A 24929-nucleotide genomic window follows, 5' to 3' on the forward strand; every position below is an offset into this window, starting at 1 on the left:
TTGCAGAGAATTTAGGTCTTTCAACATCTACAGTACATAATATTGTGAAAAGATTCAGAGAATTCAGAGACATCTCAGTGCGTGAAGGGCAAGGTCGTAAACCACTGTTGAATGCGCGTGATCTTCGAGCCCTCAGGTTGCACTGCCTAAGAAACCGTCATGCTACTGTGACAATTATAGCCACCTGGGCTCGGGAGTACTTCGTAAAACCATTGTCACTTAACACAGTCCATCGCTGCATCCAGAAATGCAACTTGAAACTGTATTACGCAAGGAGGAAGCCATACATCAACTCTGTGTAGAAACGCCGGCGAGTTCTCCGGGCCCGAGCTCATCTCAGATGGACCGAAAGACTGTGGAACCATGTGCTGTGGTCAGATGAGTCCACATTTCAGCTAGTTTTCGGAAAAAACGGGCGTTGAGTTCTCCGTGCCAAAGATGAAAACGACCATCCTGATTGTTATCAGCGAAAGGTGCAAAAGCCAGCATCTGTGATGGTATGGGGGTGCATCAGTGCCCCTGGCATGGGTGAGTTGCATGTATGTGAAGGTAGCATTGATTCTGAGGCGTATATTAGGATTTTAGAGAGACATATGTTGCCATCAAGGCGACGTCTCTTCCCGGGAAGTCCATGCTTACTTCAGCAGGACAATGCCAGACCACATTCTGCACGGGCTACAACAGCGTGGCTTTGTAGATACAGAGTGCGTGTGCTTGACTGGCCTGCTGCCAGTCCAGATCTATCTCCTATTGAAAATGTATGGCGCATCATGAAGGGGAGAATCAGACAACGGAGACCATGGACTGTTGGCTGAAGTCTTATATCAAGCAAGAATGGACAAAATTTCCAATTGCAAATCTACTACAATTAGTATCCTCAGTTCCAAAACGATTAAAAAGTGTTATTAAAAGGAAAGGTGATGTAACACAATGGTAAACATGCCTCTGTCCCTCCTAACTTTTGTTGAGTGTGTTGCAGCCATCAAATTCTAAATTTGTGTATATTTACAAAATACAATTAAGTTGGTCAGTAAAACTATTGAAAATCTTTTCTTTGTACTTTTGTCAGTTAAATAAAGGTTCACGTGAATTAACATATCATAGATTTTTGTTTTTATTGCATTTTGGAAAATGTCCCAACTTTTCTGGAAATGAGGTTTGTATTTTGGATACGTGAACTTCCGCCAAGTTTCCTTTAGCCAGGCGTACATTGCTAAGAGACTTAACAATCTCTTTATTCAGATGGTTAAAGTGCAAACCTGTGTGGGTCCTGAAGTGATCTCTCATGGCAGATGCTGTGAGGAAAGAATAGTGGCAGGTCAGCCAAGGGCACTTGAAAGGCTTCTGGCCCATATGCAGCTTCTTGTGGTTGGTCAGGGCCCACTTCTCAGTGAATGTTCGGTCACAAATCTCGCACACAAATTTCCTGTTGTGCAAAATTAAAAGGAGGAGGTTTAGATACAAGGTGCAGGAAAGGGCATGAAAATTAAAACCACACATACAATCCTAATACAGCATATTAGAAACAAACTATAGTATCTGCGTGGACTTAGTGCAGACAGAAATGCAGGCTTGTGCCTGTCACGTCTATATAACCAGGCATTGATTTTCCTGTCGACACCAGGCACTTCAGCCATTTATCCTCTGCTCCACAGTTGGACCCAAAGGGTTTGAAAAATTCTGTTACAGTCCGGTTGCCCCTAAGGCAAATGTGAGAATGGATTTCACCTGTATGGTCCTCTCACTTATCCAGGGTGCGTGCTGTCAGAGTAAAGGCTAAACGGAAAATCATCCACGCAAGGTTACTCAACCAATCACACCAGCCTGAACTTAACCATTGCCGCGGTGCGCACATTCCTGGATCAGCACACAGACTGAAATCACAGGCGTTGCTGCACCGTATCACATTCCCATATTTTTATGCCCTGTGACTAGACAAATCTCATAAGGCTTGACTCCATGTGGTAAGAGGCATTGATTAACTTGGTTCCGTAGCCAGATAGGCTGCAAATGCCCCAAGAGATGTAGTGGACTGAAGCAGAAAAACAAGTAACAACCAGTCTGCTACTGAATACGTTGTGTAAGTATTGAACCTGTGAAATCTTGCATCATTTATAACCAGTTTTTAAATGGTATTTCCAGGTTGCTATTTGGTGATATCTACTCCACTTATTTTAGTAAAAATGCGCTGTACATATAACAGAAATACCCCTTTTTTGAGGAAAAGTTATGACATTAAGCATATCATAGGCTGAATGCAGCCACTGCATCCCTTCAGTGTTGACATTAAGGCAAGATGAACTTACGATTCAGACTAAAGATAAATTTATATAAACTGTTTTTCAAATCAGAGGCAAGTACTACCAGCCACTAAGGTATCATATCAAGGTACCAATTTGGGTAGCTTGAGCAAGTCAAACTGAAGTACAAGCAGCATGGGCCTGATGCTGTGCATATGTTGTCAGCAATTTTGGCACCGATATTGTCCACTGCTCACAGTTAGGTGTAGTTTATGTCTGGGCACTATATTAAACAACCTTGTTGTTGGATGACGAGACTGGTCACAAGCTTTCATGTTACAACGGGTACAGAAAGAAATCATTCAACAGGAACATTGCAGGCAAGTTGGCATCAAACTTCTCGATTCGCAGAACAGTGGGCCCGCTTTGCTTGCCAATATCCAAGATGCAAGGTTTCCTAAACTTTTCCAAACATCTATGAAAGTGCACCTTAAAATAATCTGCTTACAGACTTTGAGATACTGCAGATCTAATCCCCTCATTATCTAATTATATGAAATAACTGAAAATGTGTAACAGATTGGCCACAGGAAAACAAAAGACTCCACAGACTTCTGAAGATTCCAGTCCAAAATGTTAACAAATCTTTTTTGTTGTTTATTAGAATGGTACACATTTCCAGCCTTTGCAGTTTTCTCCCTGGCAATAAGCAACAAAATCCTTAGTTCCTACAAAGTCTAACCTTAGCGTTATCACTGCAGCTAAAGTATAGACAAGCATTTTGCCAAGTGCCAAAAATTTCAACCCAAAGACATAGGATTAGGCACAACATTAATTCATTACAAAATACCACCATAAAGCCTTTCAACAGTCCCTTGGAAAAAGCAGAGTGATACAACCTCAGATCTTTGCATTCTGTGGGAAGGTGCCTTCATATGACAATGTTGTAGAGACACTATCCACTTCTCACACAGTAATAATATAAATTAGATTTTCTTTATGAAAAGTATTTCATTCCTGAGATGGTGAACTCAGAAAATCACAAAAACTAGCCCCTCCTTCATGGACTCTGTCAACACTTCTTGCTCCCTCAGAAAAGTAGCCAGCATAATCAGACTCCTTTCCATTCTGGATATTGTCTCTTCTCCTCCCTTCTATCAGGCAGAAGAGACAAAAGCCTGAAAACACCGAGCTCAAGGTCAGCCTCTATACCACTGCTGAATGTACCTCTTGTACATTAAGATGAACTCTTGGCCTTCACTATTTACCTCATCATTGCCTAGCATCTTATTGTCTGCCTGCACTGTGCTTTCTCAGGAACTGCTACACTATGTTCTGCAGTTTGTTATTGCTGTTCCCTTAAACAACCATGATGTACTGATGGTGTGAAATGATCTGTATGGATGCCATGAAAAAAAACGTTTTTCTTCGTATCTCAGTACGTATGACAATAATAAACCAATTACCAACTGAAAAAGTCCTTGTGCAACCCCTTAGTTAATCAAAATTAAATTCATGTGGGCCCTAAAGCAGTACGGAATTTTTAAAAGTGTGAACATTCCTGAAGATATTGCAGTAAAAAAGCAAATTAGAAAGACAAATAACAGTAGTTAAAAAGCACATTGAAGCAAAAACACATTCGTATTCAAAGGCTCACAGAAAATACACAAAGGTTTGTGTATTACTTATTTTATAGCCTTGTTTCTACAGCCTCTGTCAAGGTATCACAATTACAAAATTATAGTTTAATGTCTGGAAAGTAGAAAAAAATATTCTAGACTAAGCATTATGTCTCATTTCCAACTAAGCAACCAATTATATGTACATACACACACACAGACACAATATCAATGGCTGATGTCAATAAGCAATAAAACTACTAACCAGTGATGTGACAGCCGATAGCCTATGGCTTGTTGAAAATGGGTGAAATCTTTCAGATCTTAAAACAAATTGAGTCAACGAGTAAAATAAAATAAATATTGATTACTGCTTTTAAGCTACAAGCTAAACCATTGCCACCAAAAGTTACAACAGCAACATTTAGTATATAACACCTGGGTGGAGTTTTAAGCAATTGTACGTGCGTCTGGTTGAAACCTCAAAAAACTGATGTTACTTGTTGCTCACTAATTTCATAAAGCTCCCATGTGTTATGCATTATTCTTTCCAGAGGCTGTATATTGCTGGAAATACTCAGAAAGTCAAGCAGTCGCCGTGGGGAGAAAGGTGTCTTCAATTGACAGCACGCCTCCTCAGCTACAGTGGCATGCAAAAGTTTGGGCATTCCTGGTCTGTGAATAGTTAAGTGAATAGAAGATGAACTGATCTCCAAAAGTCATTAAGTTAAAGATGGAACAGTCTTTTCAACATTTTAAGCAAGATTAGTGTATTATTTTTATTTTGTCCAATTTTAGAGTGAAAACAAGGAAAGGAGCACCATATAAATGTTTGGGCACCCCAAGAGATTTGAGCTCTCAGATAACTTTTACCAAGGTCTCAGACCTTAATTAGCTTGTTAGGGATATGGCTTGTTCACAGTCATCGTTAGGAAAGGCCAAGTGATGCAAATTTCAAAGCTTTATAAATACCCTGACTCCTCAAACCTTGTCCCAACAATTGCAGCCATGGGCTCCTCTAAGCAGCTGCCTAGCACCCTGAAAATTAAAATAAATAATGCCCACAAAGCAGGAGAAGGCTATAAGATAGCAAAGCATTTTCAGGTAGCCGTTTCCACAGTTTGTTATGTAATTAAGAAATAGCAGTTAACAAGAACGGTGGAGGTCAAGTTGAGGTCTGGAAGACCAAGAAAACTTTCCGAGAGAACTGCTCATAGGATTGCTGGAAAGGCAAATCAAAACCCCTATTTGACTGCAAAAGACCTTCAGGAAGATATAGCAAACTCTGGAGCAATGATGCACTGTTTTACTGTGCAGCGACACCTGCACAAATATGACCTTCATGGAAGAGTCATCAGAAGAAAACCTTTCCTTCATCCTCACCACAAAATTCAGCATCAGGAGTCTGCAAATAACATCTAAACAAGCTTGATGCATTTTGGAAACAAGTCCTGTGGACTGATGAAGTTAAAATAGAACTTTTTGGCCACAATGAGCAAAGGTATGTTTGGAGAAAAAAAGGGTGCAGAATTTCATGAAAAGAATACCTCTCTGACTGTTAAGCATGGGGGTGGATCGATCATGCTTTGGGCTTGTGTTGCAGCCAGTGGCACGGGGAACATTTCACTTGTAGAGGGAAGAATGAATTCAATTAAATACTAGCAAATTCTGGAAGCAAACATCACACTGTCTGTAAGAAAGCTGAAGATGAAAAGACGATGGCATCTACAACAGGATAATGATCCTAAACACCTCAAGAGGCGCAAGCTGAAGGTTTTGCCATGTCCCTCACAGTCCTCTGATCTAAACATCATCGAAAATCTGTGGATATACCTCAAAAGAGCAGTGCATGCAAGATGGCCCAAGAATCTCGCAGAACGAGAAGCCTTTTGCAACTTTTAGCTGACTACAGAAAGTGTTTACAAGCTGTGATACTTGCCAAAGGGGGTGTTACTAAGTACTGAGCATGTAGGGTGCTCAAACTTTGCTTTGGGCCCTTTTCCTTTTTTGTTATTTTGAAAATGTAAAAGATGGAAATAAAAAAGTAAACTTGCTTAAAATATTAAAGAAATGTGTCATCTTTAACTTTATGCCCTTTTGGAAATCAGGTAATCTTTTACTCACTTAGTGATTCACAGTAACATAAATTTTGACCGGGGTGCCCGAACAATTGCATGCCACTGTATGCCTTCTGCAAAAATTAATGGATAAAGCCCACTCCCATCATGGGCCCCATCATTGAGCACACCTACACAAAACTCTGTTGCAGGAAAGCAGCATCCATCTCGAGGACCCACCACCATCCAGGACATGGTCTCTTCTTGCTGCTACCATCAGGAAAAAGGTACAGAAGCCTTAGGTCTTACACCACCTTGTTTGGAAACACACAAAAAATGCTGGAGGAACTCAGCAGATAAGGCAGCATCTTTAGAAATGAATAAACAGTCAAGGCTCTTCTTCAGGGCTGAAAAGGAAAGGAGGAGATGCCAGAATAAAGAGGTGGAGGAGGAGAAGGAGGCTAGCTAGAATGTAATAGGAGAAACCAGGTGGGTGGGTAAGGTCAAGAGCTGAAGAAAGAGGAATCTGATAGGAGAGGAGTGTGGACCATAGGAGAAAGGAAAGGAGGAGTGGAAGCAGAGGAAGAGATGGGCAAGTAAGAGGTGAAGATCCCAAGAGGGGAATGGGCAGGGGGGAGATTTTTTTTTTTCACCAGAAGGAGAAATCAACAGTCATGCCATCACGTAGGAGGCTACCACTGACAGAATGTAAGGTGTTGCTCCTCCACCCTGAAGGTGGCTTCATCATGGCACAAGAAGAGGCTGTGAACCGACATGTCGGAGCAGGAATAGGAACGAGAATTAAAAGATTTTGGCTACATGGAAGTTCCACTTTTGGTGAATTGAGCAGAAGTGATTGACAAAGTGGTCACCCAAGTTACTACACCAATGTAGAGGAGGTCGCATCAGATGCACCAGACACAATAGGTGACCCCAGTAGATTCGCAGGTGAAGTGCTGCCTCACCTGAAAGGACTGTTTGTGACCCTGAGTGGAGGTAAGGGAGGAGGTGAATAGGCAGGTGTAGCTCTTAGGTCACTTGCAGGATTAAGTGGCAGGAAAGAGATTAGTGGGGACAGACAAACGGACAAGGGAATCGCAGAGGAAGTGATCCCTGCTGAAAGCTTGTGGTGGGGGGAGAAGGTAAAGATATGCTTAATGGCAGAATCCTTTTCAAGATGGTAGAAGTTGCAGAGACTCATGGGTTGGTAGGTAAGGACAAGAAGAACTCTATCACTATCTAAATGGAGTTGAGTTAGGAAAAGGGGAAGTACAATGAGATCTAAGTGTTCTTGTACATCAGTCAATGAAAGCAAGCATGCAGGTACAGCAGGCAGTGAAGAAAGCTAATGGCATGCTGGCTTTTATAACAAGAGGAATTGGGTATAGGAGTAAAGAGGTCCTTCTGCAGCTGTACAGGGCCCTGGTGAGACCCCACCTGGAGTATTGTGTGCAGTTTTGGTCTCCAAACTTGAGGAAGGACATTCTTGCTATTGAGGGAGTGCAGCGTAGGTTCACAAGGTTAATTCCCGGAATGGCGGGACTGTCATATGTTGAAAGACTGGAGCGACTGGGCTTGTATACACTGGAATTTAGAAGGATGAGAGGGGATCTGATTGAAACATATAAGATTATTAAGGGATTGGACACAGTGGAGGCAGGAATCATGTTCCCGCTGATGGGTGAGTCCAGAACTAGAGGCCACAGTTTAAGAATAAGGAATAGGCCATTTAGAACAGAGATGCGGAAAAACTTTTTCACCCAGAGAGTGGTGGATATGTGGAATGCTCTGCCCCAGAAGGCAGTGGAGGCCAAGTCTCTGGATGCATTCAAGAGAGAGTTAGATAGAGCTCTTATAGATAGCGGGGTCAAGGGATATGGGGAGAGGGCAGGAACGGGGTACTGATTGTGTATGATCAGCCATGATCACAGTGAATGGAGGTGCTGGCTAGAAGGGCCGAATGGCCTACACCTGCACCTACTGTCTGTTGTCTATCACTGTTAAGGCAGTGGGAAGATGGGGTGAGCATGGATGTTTAGAAAATGGAGGAGATGTAGGTGAGGGCAGTATCAATAATGGAAGAAGGGAAACCCCATTCTTTGTAGAAGTACATGTCTGATGTCCTGAAAAGAAAAGCCATATCCTGGGAACGGATGCGGTGGAGGTGAAGGAACCGAAGAGAGGGAATAGCATTTTACAGTAGATCAGGTGAGAAGAGGTTCAGGAACAGTTATTCCCTCTTAACCATAAGATCTTGAACCAAAGGGGGTAACTTCACTTGCCCCATAATTGGAATATTCCCACAATCTATGGACTCACTTTCAAGGACTCTTTATTTTGTGTTCTCAATATTTATTGCTTATCTATTTATTATTATTATTTCATCTTTTTGTACAATTTATTGTCTTTTGCACACTGATTGAATATCCAAGTTGGTGTGGTCCTTTATTGATTCTACTTTGGTTATTATTCTATGGATTTAATGAGTATGCCCACAAAAATTGAATCTGAAAGTAATACGTAGTGTCATTTTTGTAATTTGATAATAAAATTACTTTGAACTTTGAGACTTACTTTGAACTTTGCTACTTACTAGTCTTTCAACTGGCACTCTCATCATTCAAAATCTCCTAACATCTATGCTGTTACAATGTTTCATGTGTTTTCTCCGATCCTCCTCTTTCTTCTCTGAAACCTAATGCTAGTTGTATTTCTGTCTTCCCTTCACTTTGATGAAAGATCATTGATCTGAATCTTTAACCTTGTTTCTCCTTCCACAAATGCTACCTGACCTGCTGAGTGTTTCCAGCAGGTTTTGCTTTTCAGATTTCCAGCATCTGCGGTATTTTATTTTTAATCTTCTTCTGACCTGATGCCATTTAAGGCTTTTGTTTAGTGCATCATTCTATTACTGCAGAGGTGCAAAGGAATGTATGAATTTTGAACAGGATGCTGCATGCATTCGAGACCACTGCCAAAGGAAGTCTTTGATGGGCCGGCAGTTTGTAAACAAAAGTTGGTAAAGATTTTTCTTTCCTTTTACAATAGGATGCTTAATACATCCACTGTGTCCAGGAAACACAGTCCAAATTGTGTTACAGTAAACATTAGTCAAATTTTCCATCCCCATCATAATAAGTAAACATATTTCAAATACTTAATTAAGATTGATCGTAAATGGCACTCTTGCAAAGTAACAGGCATGCAGGCAAGAAAACGATCTCCATTGCTGCTTTGCTTTTGCTTCCAATTAACTTCAGAAGATGTATTAAACTAAGTTATCAAAAGAGAAGAAAAACTCTTAGGCAGAACCTTTCATGCTTCATGAAACCACAAAACACTTTAAGTGATTTTGGAGGCAGCAAGAAGTGAGGAAGGGGGAAGGGGCACAGAGCACGAAGGGGAGAGGGGGAAGGGGTAGGGGAGGTGGGAGCGGAGGGTTGGGGAGGGGCAGGGTGGAAGGAAGATAGGAGTTGTAGGGGAGGAGAGGGAGTGGGGCAGAGGGTGAGGGGGAATGAGGTAAGAGGGGTGTAGAGGAAGGAAAGGGGTGTACAGGCAGAAGAAGGGGCGAAGAGGAGGGGGAGGGAGAGGGAGAATGAAAGTGATTGTGAGAGAGAGATTCTAAATTCAATCTTTCATCTACATTTTGCTGACAATTAAGAGTAATGTCAATTATTGCTTAAAATCGAGAGACACACCAAGAAGTAGAACTAAATTTCAAAGCAAATTTATTATCAAAGTATATGTGTAGGATATACAATCATGAGATTCATTCATTTCTTGCTAGAGAGAGCAGAATACAGAGAATGTGTCTATGTTTTTCCATTTATGTAATTTCTACCAAACTTTACAAGCTAATGAGCTCTCTACTTATTTTGTAGACAAGAGGCAAAGGCTGATAACTTCCAGCTGTGAGTCTAACACACCCTACGCCTATCATGATGGAAACAACAGCAAAGATTTCCCTTCCTCATTTCAGTTTGAAATATACTAAAAATTATCTGCTCATTGACAAATTTCTGTCTCTGAAAAGATTGCTGTATACCAACTAGCATGTTTCTTAATATGTTACAGAAGTGACTGCTCTTTAAAAGGTCCAGAGGGCATAATCACAGCACTCAGGACTTAATACTGCTCAATAATGTCAGACAAGCAGCCTTCCCTGGGCATACCAAGATGGCCTTTTCTCAGGAAAAGTCAACCACCTGCTACTGTTTCTAACATCCTCTATTTAAATTTCAGATTTCTATCAACTGCAGCTTTTTGGCTTTTCCAAAAGTCCCTTACTCAGTATAAAATGTGTTGGAAAGACCCCAAACTAATGTAAAGGACTATAGTAATGCAAATTCTTTTTTTTTCTTTTGAAAATGACTGTGCAGGGAATGTGGGCTCAATTTCAATGCTTAAGAGAAGTTTGGATAAGTATGTGAATGGCAGGGGCATAGAGGATTATGGGTCAAGTGCATGTTGATGGGACTAGGCAGAATAATTGTTCAGCATGAACTAGACAGGCTGAAGGACTGATTCTGTACTGTGTGTTTCACGACTCTATGACAAAAATGGTATAATCAGCAAGCAAAAGACCAGCGTCACTTTATGCACAATGTTTTTCATTATTCATAAAGTGACACGGGGCTTTTGCTTGCTGATTATGAACTACCTGTGAACTAATTCCACTCAGTAGTTTAACAGAAGTTAAACTACTATGATAAAGACATTGCAGTCATTTGAAGATTCTGAAACATTCTGTCTGAGATTATTATCTACATAGCTCCATTATAAATTAACATAATTAGCAGAACTAAAACAAAACATAAAATGATCAGCTCAGCAGCCAACAGTCACATGCCAGCATTTTCATTTATATTTTTCTCTTTGCCTTTGAGTGAGTATATTCATAGACTACAGTGACATACTTCTGCATTCTGTCAACGGTTTATTCTACTAAGTGATGTTATCGGTCTAACTAAAGAAAATAGCAAAATTATTACAGTGACTGTTGGAAACTAAACATCTGGACATTTTGGGGACAGATTTACACGCTGTCTGTCAGATAAAACACTGCCTGCTGTTCATGGAACAAGGATATGCCTGGCAGCTTTTCCCAGCTCTGCTATCAGACTTCTTCAGTAACCATTATTCCACCCTTACTGAAGAATGACATCCTGTCCTGGCTTATGGAGTTATTTCCATCAATGGCAGTACCTCAGACAGCCTCTGATAGTAATCATTTTTCTGGGCAAAAATGTAAGTCGATTTGCATTTCATAATCCATAGGATCTTGGGGAAATATTGTGCTCAATCAACATATGTGCACTGATTATTGTATCAAAGTGCAACAACAGCAATTTCTATTTACTTAACACCTTTAATGCTGCAAAACATTTCACAGAAACCTCATCAAGCATAATTCAGGGCAGATGACCAAAACCTTGGAAAACGTGGTGGGTTTTAAGCACCATCTTAAAAGAGAGAATCAAAAGATCCAAAGACAAGGAGTGCCATTTTAAAGAACCTATTTAGAGTGGGGTGGTAGAATAGAGGTTTAAGGGGAATTCCAAAGAGGCCCTTGCCAGCTGAAGGTATGAGTGCCAGTAACAGAGCTGTTAAAGTTCTGGAAGAGAAGATTTTGATAGGTTATAGAGGTTATATGCAAAAACGTGCAAGGAATTTGATGTGAATTTTTAAATCAACACAAATGATTCAAAGATTACTCATTGATTTGTTTGTGCATTCGAAGATCTATTACACATTCTTCAGTTCACTCTACCGATGTCTCACTCAAAAGGGTTAAGAATGGCATCTTAGACTATCAGTGTGGTTCACTCCTGCTGAATTTGGCTTGGAGGACAGAGCAAAAGTAGAAGCTTAAAGCAAAACACAGTGAAACACCGCAAAGCATTACAAGCTACCCTGTATGTAGTGTGATTTTACTCTTGAACTGCAAAAAAAGGAAAGAAATAAGCTGTAGGAGCAAAATTAGGCCAATCAGCCCATCAAGTCTGTTCTGCCATTTGATCACAACCAAATTATTTTCCCTCACAACCTCATTCTCCTCCCGTTACCTATAATGTCTTTATTAATCAAGAACCTATCAACCTCTGTTTTAAACATACTTAATGACTTGACCTCCACAGCCATCTGTGCAAATGAATACCACAGATTCATCACTCTCTGGCTAAAGAAATTCCTCCTCATTTTTGCTCTAAGGGGACATCCTTCTTCTTCTTAGGCTGTGTTCTCTGGTCCTAGACTCTGTCACTACTCAAAAAAATTCTCTCCGCAGCCATTCTATCTGGGCCTTTCACAATTTCAAAACAAAATATTAGCAAGTACAGATCCAGAGCTATCAAACACTCCTCATATGTTAACCTTTCATTCCTGTTATCATTCTCCTAACCTCCTCTGGAGCCTCTCCAATACCAGCACATCCTATCTTTGATATGAGACCCAAAAACTGTTCATAATACTCCAAATATGGTTTGACTGAAGCCTTGTAAACCTCAGCATTAATTCTTGCTTTTATATTCTAGTCTTACCAGTCAAGATAGTGCCTGTGTACAATGCTCCCACATTTGTTTTTCATCTTGATTGTGATTCTGGAACTGTTGGAGGCTATAATTTGAAGTTTGGAGATCGTTTGCTTGTTTCCCTACTCTGCGGTCTCTGAGAGGATTCTGGGAGGCTGAGGCAGCGAGCAGGAACCTTGGGGTGAGGAGACTGCAGGATGAGGCGTGAGCCAATGTTCAACCCTTTCACTGATTAAAACTTCCATTGTTCACCAATTAAAGCGACGAGGAAGATTGAAACATCGAATGGGGAGACTGCCTTTTGATCATTGCTGGGATTGCTCTGCGGTCAAAGAGGGGAGATGGCTTTTTTGATCTCTGCTGGGATCACTCCATTGCCGGAGAGGGAAGATGCCGCTGCTGTTACCCAGGCTTTCTGCATTTTGGATATGGATTTGAATATGGACTTGGACTACGGACTTCTTTTCAGTCTTATAATTTTTTATATTCTGTGTTTTTCACCCAGTCTTTCTTGTTTTTTTGAGCATGGGGGGAGGGGATCGATAAGCCTGTTCCGTTTTTGCTTGTTTTTTCGTGCGGTGAGGGAGGATTTTTTTGCTATTCTTTTTTTCCTTGATTTTGTGGCTATCTGGAGAAGAAGAATTTCAGAGTTGTATTATTTGATAATAAATGCGCCTTTTAACCTTTGAACACCTTGAATGCTAACATTACTTTTGCTTTCCATGCACCTCAACTTGCAAGTTAACTGTTAGGGAATCCTGTATTAGGACTCCCAAGTCCCCTTGCACTCCACTTTCTGAATTCGCTCCTCATTTAGAAAACAGTATACACCTTTATTCCTTCTACCAAAGTGCATAACCATTCACTTCACTGCACTATAGTCCATCTACCACTTCTTTGCCCATTTTCTTAATCTGTCCAAGTTTTTCCACTGACTCTGTGCTTCTTAAATACTACCTGCCTCTCCACCTATCTATGCCATCCTCAAATTTGGCCACAAAACATTTAAATCTATCTTCCAGATCATTAACATATAATGCGAAAAGGAAAGAACCCAACACCTATGCTAATTCAAAACAGTCGATGTAAGGCAGGCAACCATGGGGTACTCATGACTTGAATTGTGGAGAGGATCAGTAGCTTTAAATTCCTTGGTGTTGGTATATCAGAAGATCTGTCCTGGGAATAATCACAAATAAGGCACAACAATGCCTTTACTTGGTGGAGAGTATTCTAACAGGTTGCATCACAGCCTGATATGGAAACATCAATGCCCAGGAATGGAAAAGGCTGCAGAAATTGGTGGATACAGCCCAGTTGTTTAGAAACAAGCCATTGTTTCAACACCCAAGCCATTGAATACATTTATATGGAGTGGTGCTACAGAAAGCAGCATCCATCATCACACACTCATACCATCTAAGCCATGCCCTCTTCTCACTACTACCAGTGTGTAGAAGATACCCATCAAAAACAGTCATCACTGACTGGATAGTTTCAGTCATCACCACACTCAACTGATTCTACAATCTACAGACTCACTTTCAAGGATGCTATAACTCATGCTTTCAATATTATTTATATATACATTCTTATTTGCACATTGTTAGTCTTATGTTTATGAATAGTTTTTCATAAATTCTGTTACATTTCCTTTTTTTTGTAAAAGCCTGCAAGAAAATGAACCTCAAGGTAGTACATGGTAACATAATTGTACTTTGGTAATAAACTTACTTTGAACCTTTTAATAAGATAATCTGGACAGTCGGTAGTATTATCAACTGTAACAGGGTTGTTAATGACTTCTCAGTGCCCTAAAGTGCTTTACAGCCAATGGTACACATTTTGGAAAGCAGTCACAGCAGAAAATAAAATGTACACAGTAAGACTCAATACATAATCAAAAGCTTAATTCTATGACATTGATTGAGATTTAAGTGTTGGCCTGAATAGAAGATTTGTCTTAGCCTTTTGTTTGAAAGTTAGCACCAATTTGTCAACATCAAGAACCACCAAAAGACAACACTTAACTAATGACCAGATAACTAATGATGATGATCATGATAATGAAGATGATGTTAAGGGTCCTGGGCTAAGGAAGGCTGTATCTGAAAATGATGCTAGGAAATCTAGTATCTAGGAAAACTAACAAGAGAAAATCTGCAGGTGCTGGAAATCTAGGCAACATACACAAAATGCTGCAGGAACACAATAGGCCAGGCAACATCTATGGCAAAAAGTACAGTTGTCGTTTTGAGCCGAGACCTTTCAGAAATATTGTAGAGAAAAAGATGAGGAGTCAAAGTTAGAAGGTGAGGGGAGGGGAAGGAGAAACACAAGGTGATAGATGAAACAGTAACCAATAACTTACACCCCTAGCTCGCCACACCAAATGGGAGTTAAATCTTCAAAGAAGATGGAAAGCATTTTTTAAAGTTATTATTTGTTTCAGGATCTGGACGATGTTAGCAAAATGAACAAATATTGCTCATACCCAACTGAGGGACAATGCATGGACATTTCAGAGGACATTCAAGAGTCAACAACATTGGTGGTCTGGAATCACGTACAGATCAGGCTGAGTAAAGATGGCAGGTTTCTTTCTCTGAAGGGCAATAGTAAACCAGACAGGTTTATGATTGTTGGTTTTGTGGTCACCACACCAATGATTAGATTTCTTCATTCAGGTTATTAACTGAGTTTAACTTCCACAACTCCAAGGAGACTCCCAAGTTCAACTGATGTACCGTGGAGAGCATTCTAACTGGTTGCATCACCGTCTGGAATGGAGGGGCCACCGCACAGGATCAAATAAAGCTGCAGAGAGTCAGAAAATCAGCCAGGTCCATCATAGGCACTAGCCTCCCCAACATCCAGGTCATCTTCAAATGGCAATGCTTCAGAAAGGTGGTATCCATAATTGAGGACTCCTGTCACACAGGATATGCCCTCTTTTCATTGTTATGATCCAGGTGGTGGTACAGGAGCCTAAAGACATGCACTTAACATTTTAGAAACAGCTTCTTTCCCTCAGCCATCAGGTTTGTGAATGGACAATGAACTCATGAACACTACCTCAGCATTTTCCCTCTCTTTCTGCACATAGCTAATTTTTTTATATATACTTCTTATATAATTTATAGTTTTTATTATTATTGTAACACCCAGGCTATCGGCTTATGTATGTCTAGGGGAAAATCTGTCCACCTGCCAAACCCTGTCTCCCGTTTGTGTGGATGCTGTGAAATGCACACTGATACAAACTCGCACACACAATATCAGGCAGCACACAATGTACGTTTACAGAGTACACTTTATAAATCTTACTAGAACTAGGTAATTAATAGCAATAAAACCCAAAAGAAAAGAAAAGGTGCCAAAACTTATCAGAGTTCAATTTATTTGTGTACAACTGTTGGAGCTCAATTATCGAAGTCTTTGGTCCACATTTCGATCTTCTTCGACCTCCTCAACCCGCCGCCTGGGACCAACCTCGGTGGTCGACCAGAGCGTGTCCAGCACGTCCTTCCCCTTTGGTTCTCCTCCCCAAGAACCCGTGCACCCCCCGCATACAGATAAAACAACATTGCTACCATTGGTTAGTTGCTCCGTTATCAATAATTATAACCCAAACATTCCAACTAAACAGAGCATTACCTCATCAATTATCCACAAAGAAGCCATTTCATTATAGCTCTACAGAGAAGCCATTTTATATATGCAGTTAACATACAGTTAATAATCTGAGAACCCTACATTATGTATTGCAATGTTCTGCTGCTGCAAAACAACAAATTTCACAATGTGTGTCAACAATATTAAACCTGATTCTGGTGGGATCTGAACTCATGTCTCTTGATTAATTGTTTGGTTAATTTTTACGAGGATAAAATCAGAGGGTGAATGTGCAGAGGTATTTCCCAGGGTTAAGGGAATCTAGAGCTAGAAGGCATAGGTGTAAGGCAAGAGGGCTCAGATTTAACACAAACCTAGGGGGAAACGTTCAAAAGATATTTGGATAGAAAAGGTTTCAAGGGCTAAATAGGCCAAACACAGGCATATGGGATCAGCTGAGATAAACATCTTGGTTGCATGACGACTCTATGACTCTATAGCAAACATAGCAGACTCTGTAGCTGCTGTGCCACCATCATACACAAAGATAGAAAAACTGCATTCTTAACAGCACTTCAGGGTAAGTTTTGCCTGTGACAGAAACGGTGACAAAATGAGCACTGATTTCTTCAGAACATCCAGTAATACAATCTTCCTGCAACACCAGGTTTCCTGGCTCTTCTCACCCAGTTTCTTCTGTTTGGAAGATGATGTTAATTTTGAGGAAGAATATAGCATGTCTGCAGTTAGCTTGGTCCCACCCAATGACAACCTACTAACCAAGCATCAATGATAACTCAGCCTTAAAAAGAGAAACCAGCACATGACAACTACACAACTAAGATTTAAGGAGCATCAATATTTCCCAGGCCTGGAATATCACCTCAAGGTTGGACACATCAGAGATTAGACTAGCTGAAAACTAACTAAGCTCATCAGAGACACAAATTGGTTAATCAGCATCTAGACTTGACTCTGTAATCAGCGTGCCACGAAATGAATGCACTAACCTCTATGCCACAAGCTAATTTATGTTGAAGATGCATTTTTATATAAAAAATTGTCACACAAGCAGCATTTGTGACATTTATTTTACTGCCATGTTTTTAAAAAGGAACAATACCCAGTAAATGGAGGACAATCTATTTTAGAATCAGTATAAGCCCTTCAGTTAAAATTAATTTTAAAAAAATCTATGATTAACTCTTGTATTATACTGTATGAGTTCAACCTCAAAACTGTGCGCTGGAACAATCAAAATGAAAAATGTTTCTTTAGGTCTGCTGTGACATTTGTTTCTGAAATATTCACATTGTTGCCTTCATTTATTTTAACTGACAGCATTTTATTTACTCAAAGCAACTATGGGTGGTGTACTATAATTGGATATTGATATCTCATATTGATACAGGCCACCAATAAATTGCATGGCAACAACTTCAAATATCAGTTGCCATCTACGATGCTAAAAAATGAAATAGTATAAGTGCTTGATATCAGAAGCACATAGTGTGACCAAGAAACAGTTCCTCTAAATTTTACATTGAGAACCATTGAGAACCACAGAACTATCACACAATTTTCTAAGTTAATGAGTAAAATCATTTTTTTACATTTTTTATCTATGCCAGACTTTTTATTAATGAAAATTTTAAAAAGCATAAATGTTTCAAACAAGCTCTGAATGCTGCTGTAATTGCATGCAAACAACATATTGGAAAGATCTTACAGAGAGTCATTCTAAACAGACACTTAGGAGTTTAATAATTAGATTTTGCTTGGTAGTTGCTGGCAGTTCCACTGGGAATTCCCCTCATTCATCCCCGAAAATACCAGCAAGTTCAGAGCTTGGGCAAGTCGTTACCAAATCCTGGGAGTTGCAAATTTGCAAATAAATGCCATACAGCCAGCAAATATGCCAATTGGCAATGCTCTCGAACTCTGCTTACCTACTGACCGCCCGTTACACACTGGCACTTAGGGCAGCAATGAAGGTTCTCCATCTCTGTTTGTCTTGTCAGAGCATCCCTTTGGTTTGCACTGCTGTTAGCCTTGTAAATGCCAGGTGGAGGCTCAGGAATGCTGTCACACACAGATGGGGAAGGATTCTCCGTTGCTGTTTCTATAACAGTTTTGTTTGACCAGCCAGAGTTGAAGTCCTGAGCTGAACCCCTGAACCCGGAGGACCACTGGACCACTCTTAGTCTGGCCTCTACTCTTTGTCCTGCATGGTGACCCTACAAAGAGCCAAAGCATAAGGCTCTGACTCCAGCCAACATAGCCCTCCAAGCCACTGAAGTTGTGGTCCTCTTGAAGGTCTTGAACTCTGCATAGGGTGCAAATTTCTGAGGCTCCCCAGCATTTATATTGGGGAATCTCTACATGCATCTACATGAGGTGAAGCTGCTGCTTATTGATTACAGATCAGTATTCAACACCATCATCTTCACAGTACAAAACTTGAGCCTCTATACCTCTCTCTTTGCAAACTGGATCCTTGAGTTCCTTATCAGGAGACCATAATCAGAATGATTCGAAATAACATCTCCTCCTCACTGACAATCAACACAAGGATACATGCTTCGTCTGCTGTTACACTCTCTCTATACCCATGACTGTGGCTTGGCACAGCTGAAAGGTCATCAATAAATTTCCCAATGACAGAACTGGTGTTGACAGAATCTCATCTGGTGATGAAGAAGCATACAGAGGTGACACGGTTTGACTGGTTGAATGGCCTCACAACAACCTTTCATGTAAGAAACACCAAGGGATTGATTGAGGGCTTCGGGAAGGGGAAGTCAGGAGAACACACACCAGTCCGCATTGGGGGGTCAGCAGTGGAAAGGTTGAGCTGCTTCAAGTTCCTGGGTGTCAACATCTTCCTGATAACCCAACATTTTGATACAAATATGAAGAAGGCACACCAGCAGCTATATTTAATTAGAAGTTTGAGAAGATTTGGCTTGTACCCAAAGAGCCTAGCAAATTTCTACAGATGTACCATGGAGAGTATTCTGACTTATTAACTCACCATACAGATAATCATAATCAACAGAAGATCAGAAAAAGCCACAAATCTGTGTGAACTCAGCCAGCTCCATCATGGGCACTAGGAACCACACCATCAAGGACATCTTGAAATGGTGACGCCTCAAGAAAGCAGCATTCATCATTCAGGACCTCATCATCCAGGACATGACCTCTTCTCATTACTACTTCAGAAAGGAGTTACAGGACACACTTTAGGAACACCAATGAACACTACCTCACTATTTGCTCTCTTTTTGCATTACTTATTTTTTAAATGTATTTCTTGTTGTAACATAGTATTTTATGTATTTCATTGTACTGCTGCCACAAAACTGCAAATATCATGACCTATGTTAGTGATAATAAACCTGATTCTGATCCCCAACCCATTTATTTCACAGGAGACTTTAGAGCTATGTTAAAGAAAGGAAAGAATATCTATTATATAAGCAGAGGTATCTATTTTGAATGATCCATATTTTTAGTAATGCATTTTTCTTAATTATATACAGCTAATTCAAACTATTTTGTTATATTTTTAAATATCAGCTTTGAAGAAGCATTTTCCTCATTTTAAATGCAGGTTGAAACTCTCTAGTCTGACATTCTTGGGACTAGACTGATGTCTGGTCACTGAAAACCACTGCCATAGAAACTGACGAAGGGTCGGCCCGAAATGTTGACTGTGCTTCTTCCTATAGATGCTGCCTAGCCTGCTTGCGTTCCACCAGCATTTTGTGTGTGTTGCTTGAATTTCCAGCATCTGCAGATCTCCTCGTGTTTGCCACAGAAATTGCCCCTGATCATCATTCTCTGAGCAGGGAAATTGTTCTTTTTAGGTATACCCATTGAAAGTCGAGTCAATTGTCACCTGCACAAGTGCAATGAGAAACCTCTACTGTCAATGATCCCCATCATCAGGGCTATGCCATCTTGTTGTAGCTACCATTAGGCAAGAGAAACAAAAGCTTAAAGTCCCAATGCCATCAAAAACAGCTACAACCCTTCAACCAACGAGTTCTTGAACTAACCCGCACAACCTTAATCACAACCTCAGAACAACAACATTATGATCACTTTGCATTAAGTCACACAAGGATTCTGAAGTCAGAAGCACTGTCAGCTGATATCCCAGAAGTTGTATTGGTAGGTTAATTAGCTTCAGATTAGTACTGATCTTAGTTATAGATCTCAGAATTAGTTAATTAGTACAAATCTGTGCTTCAGATTCAAAACATGCCAGACCACACGAGTTGCCAGACGATGAGATACTGGACCAGAGTTTCAACCTGTAGCTTTAAATGTTGCTGAATTCTGACAGCTTTGAGAATAGCTCCACCAGGAGTTGAAGATAACTTCAGTCGTTTCATGGGAAAGTTTGTCCATACGACCCACTTGCGCGTCTGAAGGCTCAGGCACCACACAGATAATCATATCCAGAGTACTCCAGGCCAGCAAGTTTGGCCTCCAGGCTCAGCCAGGTAAATACAATGCAATGTAAAATCAAAACACTGTCCAAGTGGTGAGACAACAAACAGTTATGTGCCTATTTTAAAGACTGTAGACCTTGGAATACCACAAGTTCTTTTATAGCTCTGTAAATCTTCAGTAATCAACCTACACTCATTTTTTTAAGGTAAACCTATATACCTGCTTGTTAATACAAACATCTAATCAGCCAATCATGTGGCAGCAATTCAATCTATAAAAGCATGCAGACATGGTCAAGAGCTTCAGTTGTTGTTCAGACCAAACATCAGAACAGGAAGGAAATGTGATCTAACTGACTTTCACGATGCAATGATTGTCGGAGCCAGATAGGGTAGTATGAGTATCTTAGAACTGCTGATATCCTGGAATTGTCATGCACTAGTCTCTCAAGTTTACGGATAGTGGTGCGAAAAAAAACCCAGTGAACAGCAGTTCTGTGAACAAAACACCTTCTTAATGAGAAAGCTTAAAGGAGAATTGCCAGATTGGTTCAAGCTGACAGTAACTCAATAACTACATGTTACAACAGTTTTGTGCAGGAGCATCTCTGAACACATAGCATGCCAAACCTTGAAGTGGATGGGCTACAGCAGCAGAAGACCACAAACATACACTCAGTAGCCACATTATTAGGTAAAGGAGGTAACTAATAAAGTGCCCACTGAGTGTAGAATACTGTTTTTTATATAAATTCTATATTTGAAATGTATACAATGGAGATAAAAACACCACAGTTTCACTGCGAGCTCCGAGTGGACTAAATTGTAATAATATCAAGGACATCTTTTTGGAAGTTCCTTCACAAGCACATGAGAATGATAAATCGTATTGTGCAGTGCTTTTATTTTACATTGTGGGATTTAATATTTTTGCTTGCCCTCTTCTTCCTCATCTCAGAAGCATAGGGCCACAATCCTAAATCAGCCAGAGCCATCTGAGATCTTAAATATCCATTTATCATCCTTGTGCCTGGCTGAAGGCTATTTCGCTCTGGAAGAAATCACAGTCGAGATTAGTCAAATGCTCATCTGACACCTGTTGTGCACTAAATTTGCAGGGTTTCTTCATTGGGTTGCAAATCAATCCACCCATTGTTCAGCCAGGGTCACCAAAATTGCTTACAGAAGAGCTCTGTTAATTCAACAGAGACCTAATTATTTGGTAGTGAAGACTTGAACCCACTACTTTTTAAACTCAGCCTAAGTCAATATTTAAAAGACTGAGATATGTGAACAAGAATAAGTGACCGAATTTAAAATACGTCCACGCACTTTATGTGTATCTGCAGACAAATTGTAGGCAGAATGAAGGGAAGCCGCTCATTATGAATAATTAATGATGGACAAACCCAGGAGAATCTGTTGGAGACACAAGAGACCACAGATAATGAAATCTACAGCAATTCACAATCTGTTGGAGAAACTCAGTGGGTCAAGCAGCATTAATAGGAGGAAAGAATTTGTCTATTTTTCAAGTTGAATGAAACCCTGCATTAAAACTGAAAGTGGAGGGGCGAAATAGCCAGCATAGAGAGGAGAACGGGTGTAGCAATACAGGATGACAGCATGAGTGGTGGTTTGAGGAGGGATGTAAGATGACAGGTGGGTAGTACTAGGTAGGGACGGTGAGCAGGGGTGGAGTTGGGTGACAGATGGAAGCAGAAAAAGAAAGTGAAGAAGAGTTGGAGGAAGGGGAGTATGGAGACAGGAGACAGATCTGCTAGATATTGACATCCTTTCCTTGCTTAGCATTGGTCCTGGTACTAAAATCCACTAGAACACGAGATCTCTTATTTGCTTTTTATTTGGGTTATTGAGAAAGCAAATAATGTTAGGTGTGACTCTCCCCAACAGAAATATCAGAGCTCCAAATTAATATTATGGGTAATAAGTTTGTCTTTGGTCATTACTCTTAAAGGCTTGCATGAAAATTGGCTTCTAGTTATATTCTCTTCCTGACATACTATTCTATCAAAGTGAAGGGTTCCAAAGTCAGTGTACTAGGAAGTGGTGTTATTGCCCCTATTTAAATCTAATAACCAGAAATAAATTTCTCTTCCCAATATTTTAAATCATTCTCTTTAGTTTGTAAATGCTACCAAGTAAACAAAACAAAAGTACATTAGAAACACAGAAATCTGCAGCACATTGCAGGCCCTTCATGTAACCTACTCTAGAAACTACTAGAATTTCCCTCTATTTTTCTAAGCTCCATATATCTATCTAAGAGTCTCTTAAAAGACCCTATTGTAACCGCCTTTACCACTGCCGCTGGCAGTACATTCCACGCATCCACCACTCTGTGTGGAAAACTTATCTCTGACATCCCCCTTGTACCTGGTTCCAAGCATCTTAAAACTATGGCTCTCATGTTAGCTATTTCGGCCCTGGGAAAAAACCTCTGGCTATCCACATGATCAATGCCTCTCATCATCTTACACACCTCTATCTGTTCACCTCTCATCCTCTGTCGCTCCAAGAAGAAAAGGTCAAGTCCACTCAACCCATTCTCATAAGGCATGCTCTCCAATCCAGGCAACATCCTTGTAAGACTCCTCTGCACTCTCCCTATAGTATCCAGATCCTTCCTATAATGAGGTGACCAGAGCTGTAGAATTACCTCACGGCCCTTAAACTCAATCCCACGGTTGATGAAGGCCAACACACCATACGCTTTCTTAACCACACTGTCACCCTGCACAGCAGCTTTGAGTGTCCTATGGACATTGACTCCAAGACCTCGCTAGTCTTCCACACTGCTAAGAGTCTTACAATTAATATTAAATTCTGTCTTCAAATTTGACCTACTGAAATGAACCACTTCACACTTATCTGGGTTGAACTCCATCTGCCAGCCTATTGATGTCACGCTGTAACCTCTGACAACTCTCCAGACTATCCACAACCCCAACTTTTGTGTCATCAACATTCTGTTATGCTTTGATGCAAGGTGGGAAAGGAGTGATTTTGACCTTGCCAGGTGCCGTGAAACCAGAAAAAGGGACTCCACATTCCATTTTATTCATTCATTTTTATTCCAATTTGAGACAGCAGGGTGAGATGTAAACTAAGCCGGTATCTCACATTGTAGTCTATCACACAAAGTTGGAATGCTTATTGCTGCTCACGATTTGCACAGTACTGTATTTATCAATGTGGAACAGAGAGCAAGTTTGTAAATCTGTGAGCAAAGGACGTTGGGAATGGTAAGGGTAGAGGGCCACGGGAGGTGTGTGGGACAGGTGGAAGAGGAGTGCCAGGGTAGGGGATGTTGCAGGTGCAGACACATGCAGTCCTGAGACACCAGGTAAGGTCATTTTATTCCAAACAACAGGTTTATTGGTCATTACAGAGTGAATCTATGAAGCTTTCCGCTCCCTGCTCTCTCTCTTCCCCTCTTCCAAACTATGATCCCACTCTCCCCGACCCCTTCCCACTCTCAGTCACTATAGAGACCCATATCCAAATCAGGTTTATCATCATTCACATATGTCATGAGTACAGTGCAATACATACAATTACTACAGCATTGTGCAAAAGTCTTCGTCACACTAGTTACTTATATATATGCCCAAGACTTTTGCATAGTACTGCATCTCCTGGTGCCTCTGGATAGAATATCCAGTTTCTCCCTCCATAGTCTACTTAAGTACAGCATGATATACACAGGAGATGTCATGTGAGAAAAGAGTACCGGCTGATTGCTTTATCCCACTGGTGTTTTCTCAATGCAGTTCACACAGATTTTGACTAGATGAATTTTGACAAATAGAAGCCATGTGTTCTAACCCTAATGGAGTTACAGCCCATGACAGGAAGATTTTGCCTTGATTTTGCCAAAATGAAGTGTAAGATAAAGTTGTAAAATTACGGAGTTATGGTCTCAAACCCTTTTAACAATGCAACCATACATAACATGGGACAGTAAGATACAATGCATATCATACAGCAATAGGAAAACATGCAAAACTACTTGCATTTCTGTAGTCATGAGCTCAGATAAAATGTTGTTAACCTGCACCCTTACATCAAGTTTTGTTCATTCATCACCCCTCTGCTTATTGACCTAAAGTGCTTCAAATCTAGCACTATGATTTTAAAGTGGGGCCACATGGTATTATACTGTTAGCACAATGCTAATACAGCAGCAGCAACATGGGTTCATTTCCCACTGTTGTCTGATTGGAGTTTGTACATTCTCTCAATGACCGCATGGGTTTCCTCTGGGTGCTCACATCCCACAGATGTATGGGTCAGTAGGTCACTTGGTCACATGGATCTAATTGGGTGGCGTGGGCACATTGGGCCAGAAGGATGTGTTATCATGCTGTATCTCTAAATAACA

General features: G+C 40.5%; 1 protein-coding gene across 2 annotated transcripts in view; it reads right to left on the reverse strand.

Annotated features, from left to right (window-relative positions):
- Positions 1-24929, reverse strand: part of LOC132395800 (zinc finger protein 407-like) — a 469731-nt gene that overhangs the window by 171741 nt on the left and 273061 nt on the right. For both annotated transcript variants that reach the window (XM_059972857.1, XM_059972868.1), the window contains exon 5: positions 1260-1426. In XM_059972857.1, the coding sequence (XP_059828840.1) occupies positions 1260-1426 (167 nt within the window). The remainder of the gene's footprint in view (positions 1-1259; positions 1427-24929) is intronic.

This window comes from Hypanus sabinus, chromosome 1 (assembly GCF_030144855.1).
Source record: "Hypanus sabinus isolate sHypSab1 chromosome 1, sHypSab1.hap1, whole genome shotgun sequence".
Lineage (NCBI taxonomy): Eukaryota > Metazoa > Chordata > Chondrichthyes > Myliobatiformes > Dasyatidae > Hypanus > Hypanus sabinus.